Consider the following 20,343-nt stretch of genomic DNA (forward strand, 5'->3'; position numbering starts at 1 on the left):
CGAACTTGCCTGGCAAGTTGTTAACAGGCGAGTAACTGGTGATTAGTTGTACCTACCTGTGGTAAGCTTGTGAGTTTCACAAACTTTCTAATGCGGTTTCAACGCTTCACGTTTCGGCTAATTTAGTTTTAATGAAAATTTAATATGAATTATATGCGTCCATGTGTTACGGTGTTCGAGTTATATCATCTTACTTATTCATGAGCTATGGTGTTTGCATGTTAAAGATATCTATATCTATCACTAAGATATAGGAAAATAATCAGGTACCTACAAATTTTGATAAATTATAAATTTTAATTAGTTAATTAATAAGTAACAAGTTTGTAAATGTGTGTCAAACAAAGAATCGAGATCCCAACATTTTCTCAGAAGATTTCTGAGTGGAAAATGAAAAAAGAATTAGTTATAATAATTTAATAGATGTAAATAAAAGAAAATATTTATCACGCTGGCTTGTTAACAGTTTCAAACTCCCAGCAGAAAATAGAGCCTGCGTGTGAGAAGAATTCTGCTAACCACATGATACGCCCATACTCCTGCGTCGACATCCATACGTGCTGCATTTCATTCACGTCCAGGCCTTGGAATACATTAGAACCCTGAAATAGACGTAATAAGATCTAAATTTGACGTCAGTCTAAGTTTTGTGTTTCAAAAGACAAAACTTACCTAGTGGTGATTATGCTACAAGAGCACTACCGATGTTTAAAAACCATACAGCAATAAGAATTGTAGATGCATTGTAAGCATGCCGTTTAGTATTGAGTGGTCTATGCACCGCACCACAATAGACCACTCAATACGGAACAGAAACTAATCCCAGAAAATATTTCTAAGAACTAATTTTAGAAAAGGTTAAAGTCTTCCCAAATTTAACCTTTCCTATGATAGTTGTTTTATGATTTAAGATATACCTTGAGAAACTTGCACGTGTCTGTATTGAGCTTCACTTGGGTAACCTTCACTACCATAGGCAGAAAGACGCTGTTGCACCCCATATTATTCATTATGTATTGAGTATTCCATCGGCCAAACTCCCAGTAGTATGCCTTTATGTTGATCTGGAATTGCCAATATCAATTCAAAATTTTTATTGCGTCTTAACGAATATATATGTCTTTTATCGCTGACGGGGCAAGCTGAGGCACAACTGGTGTAACCATTTTCCGCAGTGTGTAATTCTTCCTATTATGGAGGTCGAGCCTATGGCCATATCGATCTAAATTTCCAAACTCTGGGCTGATATCGAGTAGAAAAACCCAATATCAATTTGCGTGACTAGGGATCGAACCCAAATCTTCGATTCGAAAAATGTAACTATGGTTTTACACCAGCGTAATTGTTTTTTATCTTTATATTAGGAGCTTAGTCGTAATTTTACGACCATGTCGCTCCATACGTCCGCTTCACGGGTGTTCACTCCCTTTTCACCATGTCAAGATTTTTAATAAAACCCTAGCCCCTTCCGACGTAGGAGCCCGTAATGTCTGACTCCACAGTCGGAGCGATTTGGGGAGTCTGACATCCGCACAAGTTGTTTAAACCAGCTTCTTTATGATCAGCTAGATGCAACTCGTGGTGATCTCGCCCGCGTAATTCTAAATCCCGTAATAAGTCATACCAAAGTCACAGGAGAATCATTTCCTGGAAAAGTTTAAATATATAATTGATACTTTTCCAGAAAAAAAAATGCTTATGTCTATTATAGGCGTGCAAAACTTTGTCAACCCGTTAAACGATTTTGCGTACTAACAAACATTCAAACGTTTTCTAAAATTTTTCAAATTGGTAATTTAATAACAATAAGATAAATTTTTTACAATCACATTGCTTCAACATAATCGTTGCTGCATTAGAGCGGTGCAGGAACGCGAGAATCATACTTGTTGTGGACTGAATAATAGTTCTAAAATCAGCGGTAGAAATCAGAAATACACGAGATGCTATTCTATTTCTCCGAACACATTACTAAATAAAGCACGTATTGGATTTCGTTCAACAGAAATCTAAAATGGATCTAATATGATTTAACAGGCTACATCTACCAAAATAATGCAGTGGTAACATTATTATATCTTACTGAGAATTATATTTACATATCAGAGAATGAATTTATAAACAAAAGAATAATATTTAAAATTGGTAAAAAAAGACTTTAGTGCAAAACATATATTATCGATAAAATTCTTTTATTTATTCAGGATCATTTTTACTTTTTTATTGTGCATCTATTGGTGGAATGATTTATTGTAAAGTGTAATTTTCAAGAAGGTAAGTGTGTGGTATTTTGGTAACGCAATGTCAAAATAAACCTGCATAATGGCACTGCGTTTGTTAATAAATAAATAATAGTTCGTAGTAATTTCAGAAATCCAATATTTCAAACGGAAAACCAATTGCGGCAATATTAAAGCAATTTTAACGTTACATAAGTGGAAGTAAATTAACCACATTTGGCAACACGAAATATGATATTACAGCAAGCTGCAATACTCCTGGCACACACTCAAATAAAAAGTTTCGCTGTTCGGAGACTGTTTGCACGACCCCACTTTAGACAGGGTTCGTAAGTTTCTCAGGTTTGTAGGTCAACTGTGCCTGCGCGAATGTTCGTGCAAAGATTGGATTCTGTTAAACTTCACTTACATCGATAAATCGTATGTATTACTTGTGAAATACTAGGCGCTTTGTCGTAATATGTTATTTTATTATGTTCTATTTTAGCACTTATCCTACACGTAATAAGAAATAACTTGTGAAATACTTGACGCTTTGTCGCAATAGATTATTTTACTATGTTCGAATTTAGCTCTTGTTCTATAGTAATAGAAAATAATAATCGAAAGCTGTTTTTTGAAACCCGCAATAAAAGTTATTAAAAAATGGGGCAGCATTTCATATTTATAATATTGCAATGTGCAAAAATGGATGCGTGGTGGATAATCGTTTCATCTTCTTTCGCGCGCATCGTAATTTGCCATGTTGTCACAAATAATGAGTTTTTTTTAACTTATAGCCCTTCCATCACACACAACACATAATTACAAATACGTTCAACTATCTTTATGCTGGCTCTTAAACATATCTAATACTTACCTTCTTAATTCTAATTTCTTTGGTGACTGTAAGATTCCCTTTTAAAAGATTGGTCTTTTTAGTAGTATTATAAATCTCTCCATGGAACAACATAGGCGAGTCCTTTACCACAGGTTTTGTTGGTTTCTTGCAAGCCTCCGCTTTAACTAACAAACATTGATAAGGTCCCTAAAAACGAAATAAATACTGTTTATAAATCATAGGCTATATTTCCTCACGCATGGAAAATTGCACGATAAGGTTCATAAGATTTGTACAACTGTAACACATTACCTTTGCCTAAATTGCAACGTTTGTGGTGTGGCAGAAAGAATACAAGTAATAAGAGTTCTTATAGCTTTTACCGTAGCTGTTAATTTTGCTTCTACAGTTCTTGAAGGAACTGACTGTAGAGTAACAAACAAGTAAAAAAGTCTTTTCGATGGAATTACATGTCCGACTTGCGACTTGAAATTGAGAAGCCAGGTTTTGTGGGCGCTAGTTCGGAATAAGGAATAAGCTACTACATATTTTAAATTCTTACTGTGTAGGATAAAAAACCAAAGCAAAAATTTTAACAGAAATATTTGTCAAAGTACTTACAAATTTGTTTGTTGAAATAACATTATTGCATAGCAGTAAAAAGAACAATATATACAGCATACTTTTTTATAAAATAAAATTAAATATTAGAACTATGTGCGTATACCACAACGTATGAGTTATAACTACGTTATTCATAATATCTCCTATATCGAAAGATCTCTTAAAAATACATTATGGGTGTTCAGCGTTTTAATTATTTGTAATCCATCCTAGATCATGACTATCATTATTAAACATCACATTGTAGTTATTATGGATATCATAAGGATCTTTACCTAAATTAAGTACCTTTACGGTTGCATCAAAGAGGTGTGAAGACTTAAATTATAGCATTTATCTTCTTCGTGTCCCTTTATTATTTTTTATAGATTTAATAAATGGATATAAATAACCCATACATATAACTCTGTGCGATAACTAAGAATCTGCTTTTTTGTCTAAGTGCTGACCTGAGAAATCTGACAAGGCCTACAAATGCTCAAAATTACATACTTCTTACGTATGAAAAAAGTTAATATACTCAAAAAAAAAATGACGTTAAAAACTATAAAAAACTGCCGTCACTGTCATAAAGCCATTTTACAAACATGCCGAAAAGTACAACAGAGGATTTTAAATCCAGCGACAAAAGGCCCAGAAGTTCGAGCCGCAGCACCAACGAGCCGTTCCATTTCGCCGTCCATAAGCCTGGATGTCACTTCGAAAGCTGCTGTGGGGTTTGCAACCTATTCCCAGGGGTTCTGCTGATCGCCTTCTGCCAAGTTCTGGTTGGAGCTGTTTTACTCACTTTGATCCTCACGCATGGCAAGTTATATGATGAGGTTCATGAGACTCCTACAACTCAGTGTTAGTATTTTTTTTTACTTTATTGGACTGGATTCAGAGTTTTCAATATATTTGCCATATAATGCAAGTTTTAACGTTCAAAAATGGTAGTCACAATAAGAACAAGTTCAATCAACCAGGCCAATGCCACGGTCTTAAAGAAAACCAATATATATAATAGGTACCTAATAGCATAGTAGCGAATGTTCTAGAGCCTTTAAACTACTCGCGGCCTCTCGTTCTCCCTTTCTTTTTCTCTCTCTATCTCTTTAACTCTTTCTGTCTCTCTTGCTTCTTCTTTCTCGGAGTCCATGCTGTTCATAATTTATGAGACAATATTTAACTAATTTGAATTTTGAGCGTTATACCGGTCGGCTATGACACTCCATTAATAATGATCCAAAATGTGTCGAACTATTTTCACCTCAGCAAAATAAATATTTTAATATCGACGCAGACCAATTCGGCTTGTAACTACAATTACTATTTTAATTCATCACAAAATTATTATACCAAATTGCGGCCTCTTTTTGTTTGCGTACGAAATTTTATTACTTCTGAAAACAAATTGAGCTGAATTTATTTGTGATTGAGGTTTTTCTGTTTACTTTGCGGTTTTGGAAGGATAATATTAAGCGCGGTATTGTTATTTATAAATGTACTTATTATGATTGTTACCTGTTGCCATTTTATAAGATCTTCCTTTTTGATGGCGTTCTATGTTGTAATACAAAATTTATTATTATCAATCAAGAAGCAAAGTAGGTGGAACAGAAATAGATTTTTGTTGCGATTACGCTTTTTTAACCTTTTCAAGGGAGGTCAAAGATGTCATCACACACACATATCGATAGCTAAGTTGAACTGGATAGGGCGAATTTATAACCATTGTATTATCATCAGTCGAATGAAGTCCACTGCTGACCAAAGGCTATCCTTAAAGATTTCCACACGGACCTAGAAATAATCAAATACAAAATAAATAAACAGATTTGTTGAATACGTGAAATCATCACCGCTAGACACTTTGCTAGACGTATCCATTCTCGGCGGAAAAAATGAATATTTAATGCAGAACTGTAAGAAGTCTAGGATTCTAAGAACTGTATTGAACAAAAATGTAGTGTAAATTTTCGATTTATTTTTAACCGAATTCAAAAAAAGGAGGAGGTTATCAATTCGACGTGATTGTTTTTTTTTTATTATTTCATTTACAAAAAAAAATCTTCTTGAAATAAGGTGGTATGTTTATGTCTGAAGATGTTTCTTTTACAGCAGAATGTAGGCAGACATGTAATCATATAATGCTAAGTGAACATTACCACCCATGAGCAGAACAAACATAGATCTATGAGTATGAATGAATGAATTAAAACTATTATACACCACATACTGCAAAATGAATACAATTATGATTTATAAAAAATAATGCAACAATAGACGGTTTTATCGCTAAAAAGCGGTCTTATCCAGACGACACGAACTTATAGTGAGAGGCTAAATATAATGAGCTGATTGTAGATGTTTTGCTAATCTCTGAAAAGATAAACTGAGAATTGGTAAAGGATTTAAACTCAAATTTGCCTCTGCAAACTGATTTTTTATGAAAATCTCCAACAACTATACCGCTCAAAGGCTAATAATCAGAATCCTTGTCACGACTTTTGGTTTAACCAGCAGATTTTTCTTCCGTTTCTTTACAACCATATTATCTCCATATTCACACATAAATTCCAAAGAGTTAGGCAAATAAACGAAATTCAACCAACGATTTCCCAAGTTTAAATGTACTTTTTTTTTTTTTTTTTTGGTTTCGCGGAGAAGGTACCTTATTACTACCGCCCAGCCTTCGCGGGGGGCGACTGAGCGGTTATGCTGTTATGCTGGGGTAACCGTGCCTTACGGCCCGACGTTGAGCCGCCCGGATTTGATGGTGACCTTCGAGCGACCGCCGGGCCGAGTCCCTAACCATATGTACAACTTAACCTACGCACGGCCTACCAGCTAAAACTCCGCGGTGGCCCTCTTCGGCGCATTTGGGACGGCTGCGGGCTTCCTCTGACGTTGTAGTGTCTAAGTCTACGACCGCAGCCGTCCCTGCGCGGTGCCGCCTTGCGGCCCGTCTCCTATGGGGGGGGGGGGCTCAGAAGCCCCCGCGCACCAAAGGACGCCCTCGGCGTCTACGGCAGTATGAGGCCAACAACACACTGCCGTCCATCCCGGGGGTCAACCGAAAAATGTGCAAAATGCACAAAAATGTACTAGGGCGGACAGCCCCCTGCTGCCCGCCGACGACCCCCTTCGTGGCCCCTATTAGTCGCCTCTTACGACAGGCAGGGGATACCGTGGTGGAATTCTCCAAACGCCCCCATTCCACAGGGCGGGAGACGCCGGTCAGTCGTCCACCCGGCGCCTCCTACGTTTCCTCTGACGGCGGGAGGGATCCTCCCTTTCTCGATCCCTCTCGGCACTCTCCTTCTGCGAGAGGACCACCTCGCAGAAGTGGGCCACCGCACGCCAGGCCTCCCGACTGCCGAGCATGGAGGCGACCACGACTGGCAGCGACAGATCTCCTCCGAAAGTTTAAATGTCCTATATTAACGATCGGCATTATAATTATAGGCAATATAAGTGTAGGTCTACTTTATTATGTACATTATAATTTCAGTTATGAGCGTCGCCACGGGTGCAGTTCTTAGCGGGATAACTGGCGCCGGAGTACTATTGATCATTGTGGCTCTGACGGAGAACTGCAGGGCTATGCTGGTAATCTTGTATTATTTTTATACGGGGCGGCAATATTTATTTATTTTATTTTTATTTTTATTATTAGGTACAGTTACAGACTACAAACTAAACAAATGATATATCAATATTACATTAAAAAGCAAAATGAGTTTGAAGCCCTATTACAACTATACACAACAATTAAGTTAATTGGTAGCATCACGCAAAATTCGGAATGATTAGTCTAGTTACTTAGTTACAGGTTTTAAATAGGGATTCTTTAAGGTGGTAGCTCAAGGTCCATTTTCATACATTTTGTTTCGGCTTTAATCTGGGTAACTAAACAAGTATTGGCAAGTAAAGAATTTAAATTCACGTCTAGTTAGTGATTAGTTCTCGCAGTTGAAAGAAAAATGTAAAAATAATTAATAATCATGGATATTTCTGCCTTTAAAATTTCGTCATATTAAATTTTAAAGGCCGAAATATCCATGATTATTAATTATTTTTACGTTTTTCTTCAACTGCGAGAACTAATCACTAACTAGACGTGAATTTAAATTCTTTACTTGTCAATACTTGTTTAGTTACCCAGATTAAAGCCGAAACAAAATGTATGAAAATGGACCTTGAGCTACCACCTTAAAGGAAGCGAAACTAATGTTAAAAATGTCAAGTTTTGTACAAACGTTGTTATATAACGTGCTCATTCTGGTAAAGGGATTATTTTGTGATACATTGTTGTTGGATGGTGGTATACTGAACATTTGTTGAACACGCACTGACCGAGTCGGCAACTTGAAGTACAATGGCTCAACCATATTACAGTCAAGCGTTCCATTAACAATTTTGTGAAGAGTACAGAGATCAATTACCTCCCTACGTTTTGCCAAGGAAACCATATGAAATTTCTGTAGCCTGTCGATGTATTCAGGTATTTTGCGTCGAAGACCACATTTTGTACACAATGATCGAACAAATCGGCGTTGAATAGATTCAATTTTATCTTTATGTGTGCGGTATATCGGGGACCAAATGGGCGAACAATATTCTAAAGTGCACCTCACTAAACAGCAGTATAGGGTTAAAAGTGATGAGATGTTCTTGAATGGTTTACCGACGCGGAGAATAAACGATAACATATTATTGGCTTTGCTACATATCCTGTCATAATGATCCCTGAAAGATAGCTTCGAGTCAAATAGCACTCCAAGATCTCGTATAGTGTTGACTCGCTTTAAAATTACTCCATTTACATCATAATTATTAAGATAAATATTATTATTTTTTGAAAACGTGATTATATTGCATTTGTTTATATTTAACTTCATATCATTAACCTTACACCATTCAAAAATAACATTGATATCGCGCTGCAGAGCCACACACTGATCATAATTGTCATTCACTGTCGATAATGTTCAACAAATCATTGATAAACATTAAAAATAGCAAAGGACCCAAGTTAGAGCCTTGAGGCACACCAGAGGTAGCCAAGAAGGGCACCGAATCGTAACCATACAGCGCTACAAGTTGGGTTCTATTCATAAGATAGGATCTAAGCCAACGTTGTAGATCACCGTGAATACCTAAGTGATCTGTCTTGAGCAGCAATATCTTGTGATTCACTCGGTCGAACGCTTTAGAGAAGTCGATATAAAAAGAATCTATCTGTTTTTTTTTATTAAAAGCTTTGCATAAAAAGTTGGTGTAGAGAAGGAGGTTCGTACACGTAGATCTTCCAGATACAAATCCATGTTGTTTACTGCTCAGAAGACATTTGACATGATTGAAAAAGTGACGATAGATCAGACTTTCAAACACTTTAGCAAAGCAGCTTAGTATGGAAATAGGACGATAGTTGGTGACGTCATGAGGGTCGCCTGCCTTATAGATTGGGGTAATATTTGCTATTTTCCATAAAGATGGAAATACTCCTTCACTTAAGGATTTGCTGAAAATTAGAGACAGCGGCCCGGCCAAAGCGGAAGCACAAAAACGAATGAATACCGGCGGTACACCGTCAGGTCCTGCGCTTTTACGAATATCGATGTTATTCAAAAGACGAAGAACATCTTCTTCGCGAATTTTTAACTTAGTGATGGTAAATGACGATGGAGGAAAATCGGGTGTATAAGATAAGTTATTGTTATCGTTATAAGTGGAACAAAAATAATCTGCAAACAGATTGACTATGTCAGATCCAGTATTAGCGATTCTATTCATGTAAAACATGGAGTTGGGAATTCTGTTAGTAATGCGCTTATTCTTCGTATATCTCCAAAAGGCTTTAATATTAATTTTAATGTCTTCCTCGATACTAGAAATGTAACTTTTAAAACATTCAGTCATAGCATGTTTCGCTCTTGATCTAAGCATAGAGAATGTGTCATAATCACGAGGATTTTGAAATCGTTTGTAGCGAGCATGGTACTTAGCCTTGTTTCTGAGAATCTTTTTGAGAGCACTGGAAAACCAAGTAGGATACCTATGTGATCTTTGTATTATCTTAGGGGTATTTTTATTAAGCGTAGCGGTCAGTATATTGTAAAAATGTTGAACGAAATCATCACAATTAAGATCTTTGGCTGACTGAGCCCAATCCTCATTAAGGAGATCTTTAGCGCACTCAATATAATTAGTCTTGCGAAAGTTGAGTATTTCAAGCGAAGAACAAGTTTTTAAAAGGGGAGTTTCATCAGTGAGTGTAATTTCTATGGGGGGATGATGAGCATCCAGGCGACTAATTGGTAATGATTTAGTGACTCTTGTTGTATTCGGGTTAGATGTGAAAACAAGATCGAGTAACCTATTATTTTTGTTAAGTATAGTGTTGATTTGCACCAATGAACTAAAGTGACACAAGTCGTAGAGAGCGTTAGATTTGTCGCATTTGGAATTTAATAAGTACCGATAATCAGTAGACCATGCTATATTCCCGAGGTTAAAGTCACCTATGATATACGTGGAATGCTGAGGATGCTCGTCAACGATACCTTTACATTTATTTATAAAGTCAATGAAAAAGCTACTAGGTAAATAGTCGGGTAGATATACAATACATAAGTTTATAATAGTTTTTTTGTTAATTATAATTTGTACCCATAGGTCCTCGACTAGATCAGACTGCCAATCAGGTCGAGGAGTTACCTCAAGCGTCTTTGAGACAGCTACGAGAACTCCCCCACCATGTTGCTTATTAAATGTACGTAAAAAAGTTACCACCGCGGTCCCTGCGTATCACAAGATATCTGTTGTCAAATAATTCGTATGAGGCTATACTATCGTTAAGCCAAGTCTCACTAAGACAAATTACATGAAAATTATAGCAAAGAACGTTATTGTAAATTTCATTAGTTTTGCTTTTCATTCCCCTGATGTTTTGGTAAAGAATAGTAGTGCCAGCCATTTGTAATTTATACAAGCCAAAATAAACAAATTAAAAAGAAGTGGATATACAGCAAAAAAGAATTTAGCAAATAAGCTTTAAGCAATCCTTATTTTTAATATGAATATATTGCGAGTCAGCATTTTTCCTAACATATATGCGACTATTGCGCACCCAGACGAACTTGTAGGCGAGCTCTTTAGTCTTCAATCTAGCGGCAGCATGCAGTGACTTATTCATAGGGGAAAGATGTTCCGAAACATATACTGGTCTCTTATCGCCTGATATTCCTAGTAGGGATGAGTTCAGTTTGTTGTTACTGTTAGTTTTATTGTATCTAGAGACCGCTGAATAGAATTCGTCTCTGTCCCTTGTCGTCCTGAATCTAACAATTATGCTTCGTGGAAGCTTGCTCTCCTTATTTAATTTGGCTACTCTTGTGCAGCTTATTAAGTCGGTATCGCAGACACTGTGGCCGATGACTTGCGCACATTGCTGTATTATACCGGGTAAGTTCTCATTGCGGTGCTCGGGTACACCTTGTATTTCCAAATTATTTACACGAAGATGTTGCTCGATGTTATTGAGACGATCCGATAATTCATAAACCATCGTGTAAATGGCCGAGTTGTCGCTTTTGAGGTGATTATTTTCATTGGATAGAGCATCGATCTTCTTTTTCATTTCGTCGTGCATCGCGCTAAGAAATTCTACAGATTTGTTAAGCTCTTGTAACTCACTTTTAAAAAAAGCAAACTCCTTTTTAATTATTTCGGAGAGTAAAGTGGGTAATTCCTTTTTTATTGCCTTAAAAACTTCGTTGGATATAGCTGTAATGAAGTTCATATCATTCAGTAGCGGATTACTAGGATTGGCTGCTTCATGCGCGTTTAATGTGGGTAATTGTTTCTTACGAAGAGTAACCTTAGGCGGGTCGTAATCTTGATCATCTATGCTGCTACCGGAGTTGCAGGAAGCTAATTCCTGATGCATGCTGCGTACGGGGGTATTAGTATTTCCAGTTTTAGGTGTTTTGCTAGTGCATTCTTGACAAATCCATTTCTTCTTACTCGCATTAGCCATAGTTCGAAAACGTTTAACGGGGATTTGAGCGCAATCAAGATCATAAAACTGGAAGCATTTATGACATTGTAGATATGCAGGTGTACTGATTCGAGTACGACAACCTGCGCAGGAACCGACGTTAGACGCCATCTGTGGTGGTCTCGAAGAACTACAATGTTGATAGGTCAATGACCCGGTGAGCCTAGCGAATAGTTTGCAAAATCAGCGGTAGAGTTCGCTGTTATGAAATGTTGACACGTTATACAATAGCGACACCGAATTTGCTCAATGGCGTCACTGACTTACTGGCCTCGAGGTGCAGCAGCGAAATTCGGGCCACGAGATGGCGAGTTCAAATCCAGCTCCAAACTCCAAAATTTCATATGATGAAATCAATGTTGGAAAAATATATGAGTCTCACCACCCTCAGCAACGGCACACCCTCCGCCGCCACGCCACTGTTTGCTTCTCACTTCCGCCGCCCACAAGGAGGAGCGCTCCGTAAGCCCTCCGCAGGAGAGAACGAGAGGCGCCGATTTATGATCACGAACCAATAAAATATGCAAATCACCGAAAAATTGGGATCAACGCAAATACGGTAAGGTACGGACGATACGTGTGCTCGCTACCAAATCCAAACGACGAATGAATATATGCTACTGCATCTGATGAACCGAAGTGGGGTCAAGATAGTGTTGACTGACGAGAGATGATTATCCCTTGGCAATGGTGCAATTATGCCGGCCTGCTTGAAACTGAATATACACAGGCTGATCCCGGAATGCGAAAGACTAACGTGGGTCACTATGTCGGGTTTAGTCAATATATCCCACCTGACATAAGTAAATGTCTTGCGCGTTTTATCAATGTCTAGCCTATTTTAAAATATCACTCTTTATTCATCGTCCAAAATTTATAGTCAGCGGTAACTCTTGAGAAACAATCTGAAAACCTACCTACTGCTTTCATCTTAACTACAAGATCACCAGGGGCCTCATTATATAACAGTGTAAACTCGTAACGCGCCCGTGTTAGAAGCGTGGAATGATATTGTGTATGCCAACTTCTTTGGTCTTTAACGCGACGCAGTGCGTTTCGTGCTTATCACGCACTGTAAAAAAAACGTGTGGCATAGAAAATAAGGTTCAAGGTAAGTGTTACACGAACGGAGGCTGGTGAAAAAATAGCTGGTTGATTGCACTCTGTTTAATTGAAGATGTTCAGTGAAGACTAGGGCAGCGCGGGGAGGGGCGCGCCTTATAAAATTACATACTTAACATTGATTCCCATTTGATTAAAATATAAATGTATAATATTGAACCATAAGAATCATTTAAAACCCAAACAATTTAAATGAAAATTCATTGGCCAATGAAATTGTCCACAAACGATGAAATAATCACAATAACGATAAACCACAGAGCATTTGTTTATCTGCAATCAATTTTAATGGTAAATGAATTGTATTTTAATGTTTAAATTTGATTGTGGCACACGGAAATAACGATAATCGTATAATTTTATTTATAACATTAAGTATACTAGCAATTCATTTTGAGTTTATTCTTTGTAAGACATTATGTAACTTGCAATTACTTTGTATTAACCAAAGGATTTGATCTTTAATTAATAATTTCAAGGAGTAGTCACAATAATAGTGCGTTATATTTAATTTAAGTTATAATGAACCGTTTATACATAGTATTCTTATATCTCATCTTTTAGGTATTATGTCATTAACATTGCACTTTTAAATAAATGTATGCATTTGTTTTAGAATGATGAAATCAGTTAAATGAATCACAGTTATTACTTACAGGCTTTTTATTATTACACTAACAGTGTAATACTGAACGATATTATTTTTATTGCTTTGTATGACGAGACGAGCTTGCCATTCGCCTGATGGTAAGCGATACGGCCGCCCATAAACAGTAGAATCACCATTCAACACCTTGAATTACAAAGTATTGTTTGGTATTCCACTGCGCTCGTCATCATGAGACATGAGTTGTTAAGTCTTATTATGTCCAGTAGTTACACTGGCTACAATGTCCATCAAACCGGAACACAACAGTAACTAGGTACACAATGCTGCTTTACGGCAAAAAAGACATTACGGTGATACCTATCCAGAGGGACTCTCAGATATGGGAGACCTACCACCAGAAAATACTCTATTGTCCTCAATTTTACAATTTACTTAATACTGTATTGAATAAAATTGTAAATTAATATTTACTATATTTCTATTATAAGGTTTGATCCTAAAATCTTATCATTACAGGTATATCTACTGGTGGCTACGATAGTATGGATGGGCATCGTATCGCTTGCAATGGCCAAGATTGGACGAGCCTGTATACGCTTTAAGGACGGTAGGACATAATTGATTCATCCATTAGAATTTTAACATTTAAAACCATAGACAAGTACAACATAAGTTAGACTATTATGTAGGTATATATTGCAGCCATAGACTATAATATTAGCCCTTTGTTATATACTCTCCCACTGCTGAGCAGAGGCTTCCTTTAATTCTGACGAGGATTATTCCACCACGCTGGCCTAGTACGAATTGGCGGACTTCACACCTTCAAAATTGCTATAGAGAACTTCTCAGTTATGCAAGTTCTTTACTGTGCGTTCCTTTACCGCTACGGCGACCTATAATTTACAAAGAATGCATACATAACTTTAGAAAAATCAGAGATGCGTGTACCCTTAGGTTTTGAACCTACGGACATTCGTCGCCGTAGTCCGGTTCATGAAAGTTGGGAAAGATCCCAACTTTCTTCCAGGTTTCTGCAGTCGTTAAGGGAGGTTCCAGAATCCTATTCCCAAGTTTCCCCCCGTGTTGACTGCGGGTTCCCATAATGAAAAAAAAATCTAGAATTATAACATATTACGTAAATTACTAAATTGCCTTATGAATTTTACATCCCTGTATTTATAAGAATCCCGTAGCATATAAACTAACATTCAACAATATGACCAGGAATCTTGCCAACTTTTTATCGTTAACACCAGTTTTGTTCTTCGAATTTCATTGTAAATAACAGAATAACAGTACTCATGACGCAATTAAGTTTTTTAGCAACATTAAATTATCTTATTTTTCTTGAGAAGAAACCCTTTTAGTTTTAACATGCGTGGGTGAAGCCCAAAGGAGTATGCGGGCTTTGGAATAATGTTAAATTTTATTGTACGTACTTTGAATATTTTACCGTCTTTCAGTAGATGTTAAATGACATCGTTTTTTGTGCTTAAAAGTATAAACGTAGTTTAAAAAACACAAGACGAAACTGAAGAATAAAGGTTTTGTCCTTTTTTTTTCGGCAACTATTTTTTTGTGTCTTATATTTTCTGGGTTTTGTTCATTGACTTGATTTAATTCATTTATTTATAGCATCAAAAATTAAAGACGAACATCACAGATTGGCAAACTTGGCGTGTGTTAGCGGCCTTTTCACGTTTCTCGGAGCTGGTAAGTACATTGTTATTTTAATTAATTAAATATTAATGATAAATTTGATCAAAAAAAGTGACATTTACATATAATATTGAAAAATTGGTAGAATTAATTCAATTTCTAAATGGGTCAATTAAAATTTAATGCTCAACACATGTGAGTTGTTAGGATTGAAGTTGTCATTACGATAGAAAAAAACAAAAGAAAAGCGCGGGAATCGTTATACGTAGATATTAGTTGAAATTATAATTATGTTACATTGTATAATAACATGGAGATTCGATTAATCGCATTAATTTCTGTAAGGCTTTCGGATAATTTAAAACACATTTATTTGAATATAATATTAAGAAAAGTATATTTAGCAGCATTTTCAAGTAATTTTTTCAGCCCGCCTTAACGGTTATTGCCGAGATAAACGTAGCGTATAGCACTCAGGGAAAATGTAGCTTCTTACTAATGTATCCATTTTGAAGCTCGGTTAAAATGTTTTTGAGTTTCATACAATGTTTCATCGCGTAGCGGCTGGCGGTTGGCAATACGGATAATCGCAAATCTGTATGACTAAGGTCCAGATAATCGAGTCTCCACTGTATGTAGAGATTTTCCCGCCCTCAAATCCACCACTACATCTACATCATAAACCAGGATCAGCAGTGGCATACATTTTAAGACAACGAACGGTGAAACTCGACGAGTCTCAGAGAACACTAATTTATCTTTATTTTGCAACGAAATTAATCAAATATAAAGATAGAGAGGAGTTGGTTATACTGTATATATGAAAATTAAAATACCGCAGTTCAGATATGCATTACATAAATATTACTTCAATTTGCAACTGGTAAACGTGAAGGGAGGGAAAGGCAATTTCCACTTCTAATTATTTATTTATTAAACTCTGTCCTTTTACTATTTACTATAAAGTTTTGATACGAATAATATCTTTCTAAAAAAACTCTAATTATACCTATATGAGTTTTATAGGTCATCTTTATATTTGGTAATTTAATAATCATCGTCATTGCTCTGTTACATGTGTTGTAGATGATTTAAACAATTTATTTGTAATAAAGATTACCAACACAAGGGTTATTGGTACTAAATTTAATTTAATAATATTTTAACTAATCACTACATTATACCCATTATTCTAACTCAAATAACTTACGAAACAAACACATAAGTATAATTGTTTATTCACCAACTAGGAACAAAAGTTCATTGGCGTCGAAAATTCGCACGCACACCTAATTACCGCTAACAATAACTGTTTTACTGAATATATCCCAATATACAAAACAATTAATTATTGCAATCAAAACAATTCCGAATAAAAGTGTCAAACTCATGACTCACGCAATAAAAACAATTTTACGAAACCTATGAACACCGAATAATATTAACATTTATTAAATGATTAACGATGGATTGCAACAAACAACTTCCTTGAATTTATCTTCGATATTATAATTAACGTTTCAGCTGTTGTTTGCAAAGTCTACGCAAAAGTTCAGGAAACGACTATTAAATTAGTACGAAGAAATGTGAAGGAAAACCACTTCTAAAAATACATTTACATCCTGGTCAAAGTCCGGTTTGTGCTAATACGGACCTCTACAAGGACAACTAGCGAAATGCTTTCGCTTATTTTTGCTGTTTTATTCCCTATATTAATAACTCGTCGCATCATGCGGAGTCGACTGCACCTTTAAATATAATGTCAATAAAAATAATTCAAATTAGTTTCGCAAAAAATGCATTGGTAATATTTGCGTAAACAAAAGAAATCATTAAGTTTGCAGTTAATTTTCTTATTTGTTGTTTAAGGTTTTTATATATTTTTCCTTATAATATGTGCTTCAAGACTGTGTTTGCTAAATTGCAAACACAGTTGCTAAATTTCATAATTCTACGTCAACGGAAAATACGCTATAGGTTTCGATTGCTACTGAATATTAGCCTGCTTGTCTACCAATAGTAGAAAATTTAAGTTATTTTTATATAACCTGTAAGTATTTTTTTACTGATTAATATTTTATTCATCACAAAAATAAAATATATCAACCTAAATAAAATATTCTAGATCAGGGTTTAACACAAACAACGGTTCCCATTTTCGTGATTTATTTCATTAGCCGCATTCCAGTCTGAATTTTAAACCGAAATATCACAAAAAATATTTTATAAACAAAGCGGACATTCACACAATACATTCACATACGAGAGAACTGTTGGATTCTTTGTGCCTAGTCAGTTTAATTTTTTCTTTGTTACATTCTTGTTAACTGACACGATTTATATTTCCTTGCCTTATATGGAAGCTGGGTTTGGTTTTTTGATAACAAAAAACCCTTCATGTTTTTTCCCTTTGTCTGCGAAATATTGTTTATAAAATAAGTTGTTTTTTTAATGACGGTAATCAATTTAAATGATTTTTGCCAATTGTCGGTAGTAGTTTAGTTTGTAATGCTCTTTATAAAATAAATAGTTGTGTTAGACTAAGTCTAAATTCTAATCTCTAATGTAATATTTTTAGTGAGTGTTTAGCGAACCTTAACCGTTTATACGTCATTAACAAAGAAACAGAAGACGCTACACGTTATATATTAATTAAATATGTTTTAAGTCCTAATGGTAGGTCAAAGACTTATAAAATTGCAAAAGATTCATAAAATTGTCGTAGGAGACCATAATAGTATCTCAATCCAGCGTCAAATATACATTAAAATCTTTATACTTTAAACAATAAGCAAAATAATTCATAACAAAATATGAGTAATTAGTTGCAAGCCACGCCTGCGTGGTTGTGGCCATTGAAAAATAATTTACAGCCGTCCGCGTGAGTATCTCTGCGTTTTCAATCATGGAAATGAATACTGGACTGGTACGGATTTAGGAAGAAGGTTTGGGAGACATTAGAAATATGAAAAACTAAATTATCATAATCACATTTATGAAGATGACATAACATCGCTTTATTTGGAAACTATCTAGGTACTGTTATATTTATCATCAGTTTCACTTGAGTAATAACATTGCTTTACTAAGCTTCTACTTAGGCACCAATCTATTTACTATCAGGTGCAGTTGAGTCACTCTACCGTGCCCGTTTGAAAATTATGTTCTTCAATATATAAGTAGACGGGATTAAGATGGCAGAGAGTTGCTTACTTCTCCATTCTTTCCATAAACGCCAAATCAATGAGGATGATTTAAATGGGGGTCACGGTTCCTAACAGATATCATGAATACGCGCCTGCACTGAGTGCATTAAACTTATTACAACCTTCACATTCACCGTGGCGCTGGTCGAAACATCGTACTAATTACACAAATATCACAAATTAAATTTATCCGCTACTCACGACTATTGCACTTGAAGGAATAAATTCGACTCGCAATTTGTGCATTTTAATAGAATTTTCAATTACGGAAATGCACATTTTGCGCTGATTATTTCACGAATGTGCTTCATTAATATCATCAGAAACGACTTTTGTCGGTGTTTGTGAAAGCCATGAAAAGGGTCGCCAGCAATTTTTTTCCAGTTTCATATTAATTTAGAAAACATAAAGGCGGATTCGGTAGGACTTTGCAAAGCGTTTGTGTAACTGAGTATCTAATAATCTATAAATATTTTTTCATGTTTAGAAGTTTTAAATTGACGCAAAGGATTCACCAATTGCTATGTTATCTACAATTTCTCAGACGATGGTAAAGCTACTCGTAAGTCATAAGTAAATTACGTGTAATTTTTTAAAGTGGACTGCAAATATTTTCTGTCTGAGTATTATCGGAGCGAAACCAAAAGTCCTTCGGTATACAGATTTATATTAATTTAGAAAACATAAGGACGGATTCGGTAGGACTTTGTAAAGTGTTTGAGTAACTGAGTGTATAAATATTTTTTCATGATTAGAGTTTTCAAATCGACGCAGAGGTTTGCTAAGTTATTTTACAACTTCTTGGACAGTGGTAAAGGTACTCCTTAGTTATAAGTAACAAGTAAATCACGTTTAATTTTTTTCTGTGGGCGGCAAGTCTTTTCAGGGTCTCACTTATCGGAGCGAAAGCAAAAGTCCTTCAAAAGTCCAAAAGTACAATAATATCTTTAGTGACTGTTTTTTCTATATCTATATAATTATTATCCGCCAGTTATTCTATTAGAGAGCTGATAAAGACAGATTTCGGATGTCGTACACCCTAGTCCGCCTCGTGAAGTTTTGGCTGAAAAGTCAGTTCCTACTTCACAAAGATATCACGCCTTCATCCCCGAAGGGGTTTGCAGAGATGAAACTAGGGCAGACCACTCACATTTCGCCGTATGCTCCGTCCCATGATGTGATAGAAGGCGAGCCAGAATTTAAGTCTATCGACTGGTATTGAGCAAACTAACCCAAGTATCACTTTTACCGACCCTGTACTCGAATCCAGGACCTCTGAGCGGTGTTGTACCGCGCATGCAATAAAAATACGCCACCAAGGCAGTACAACTCACCGAATTCTTACGTCATGAGCAAAAATAAAAAAGACGATATCCACAAACTAGTTTTATTTAAAATATAAATACAAATAACATTGATTAAAAATAAATAATGTATATGTATCTATAGTAACATTGATTAGAAATATGTTAATTATAAATGTTGTTTTCAGTGCTATATTTCTTCTCGTTCGTGGTGGTGTTGAGTTTCTACCATTTCCGGTATGTGCGTCGCGCGATTCTGCTGCACGAGGCCGAGTGCGAGTGACGTCTTCCGACTGCACGCTACAGTTCCAATTGTTCACTTTACAACGGTATATTTATATAATAAATGTATTTGTTTATATTCATTTATTGTTTTAAATATTCAAATTTGTGGAGACATACTCTAAGGCTTTGTTTTACAATATTTACAAGAACTGTCAGGTGGGAGTCATAAGTTTTATGACGTCACGTAGAAAATCTTCGGTATTAAAACACAGAACATTGATTGTAAACAAAAAAATACATAAAAGATATATGTAAAAAAAATGCCAAAGATGTGACGTCACACCAAAAGGATCCCGCAAATGAGACCACGTATGACAAGGAGAGGAAGGGGGGGGGGGGGTCGTTTTTTTAAATCATGAAATCCTTGACATCATATATGAATGGTTCCTAAAAAGCAAAGCTACGAGTTGTCACCTATATTACTGA

At 35.8% G+C, this 20,343-nt stretch overlaps 2 protein-coding genes across 2 annotated transcripts; one reads left to right on the forward strand and one right to left on the reverse strand.

The window, feature by feature from the left end:
* Positions 1-408: 408 nt before the first annotated feature.
* On the reverse strand, positions 409-3,776 carry LOC115441299. The gene is made up of 4 exons (XM_030166029.2): positions 3,682-3,776; positions 3,100-3,267; positions 918-1,064; positions 409-602 (listed from the first exon to the last, which is right to left on the reverse strand). Exons 1-4 carry the CDS (start codon positions 3,739-3,741, stop codon positions 447-449), a joined length of 531 nt encoding a protein of 176 aa, XP_030021889.1. The 5' UTR covers positions 3,742-3,776; the 3' UTR covers positions 409-446.
* Positions 3,777-4,256: 480 nt separating this feature from the next.
* On the forward strand, positions 4,257-19,997 carry LOC115441372. Its single transcript, XM_037436990.1, has 5 exons — positions 4,257-4,530; positions 7,178-7,275; positions 13,977-14,067; positions 15,099-15,176; positions 19,821-19,997. The coding sequence occupies exons 1-5, from the start codon at positions 4,272-4,274 to the stop codon at positions 19,913-19,915; spliced, it is 621 nt and encodes a 206-aa protein (XP_037292887.1). The 5' UTR covers positions 4,257-4,271; the 3' UTR covers positions 19,916-19,997.
* Positions 19,998-20,343: the final 346 nt, after the last annotated feature.

Source organism: Manduca sexta, chromosome 9, assembly GCF_014839805.1.
Source record: "Manduca sexta isolate Smith_Timp_Sample1 chromosome 9, JHU_Msex_v1.0, whole genome shotgun sequence".
NCBI lineage: Eukaryota > Metazoa > Arthropoda > Insecta > Lepidoptera > Sphingidae > Manduca > Manduca sexta.

What these genes read in the sequence shown, in the direction of transcription:
- LOC115441299 (XM_030166029.2), bottom strand. Translation starts at nt 3,741, where the DNA reads ATGCTGTATATATTGTTCTTTTTACTGCTATGCAATAATGTTATTTCA. An exon ending in TTATTTCAACAAACAAATTT is followed by an intron (nt 3,268 to 3,681) that starts GTAAGTACTTTG and finishes TTTCGTTTTTAG; the next exon opens with GGACCTTATCAATGTTTGTT. An exon ending in ACACGTGCAAGTTTCTCAAG is followed by an intron (nt 603 to 917) that starts GTATATCTTAAA and finishes CGTCTATTTCAG; the next exon opens with GGTTCTAATGTATTCCAAGG.
- LOC115441372 (XM_037436990.1), top strand. Translation starts at nt 4,272, where the DNA reads ATGCCGAAAAGTACAACAGAGGATTTTAAATCCAGCGACAAAAGGCCC. An exon ending in CTGTATACGCTTTAAGGACG is followed by an intron (nt 14,068 to 15,098) that starts GTAGGACATAAT and finishes ATTTATTTATAG; the next exon opens with CATCAAAAATTAAAGACGAA. An exon ending in TTTCACGTTTCTCGGAGCTG is followed by an intron (nt 15,177 to 19,820) that starts GTAAGTACATTG and finishes TGTTGTTTTCAG; the next exon opens with TGCTATATTTCTTCTCGTTC.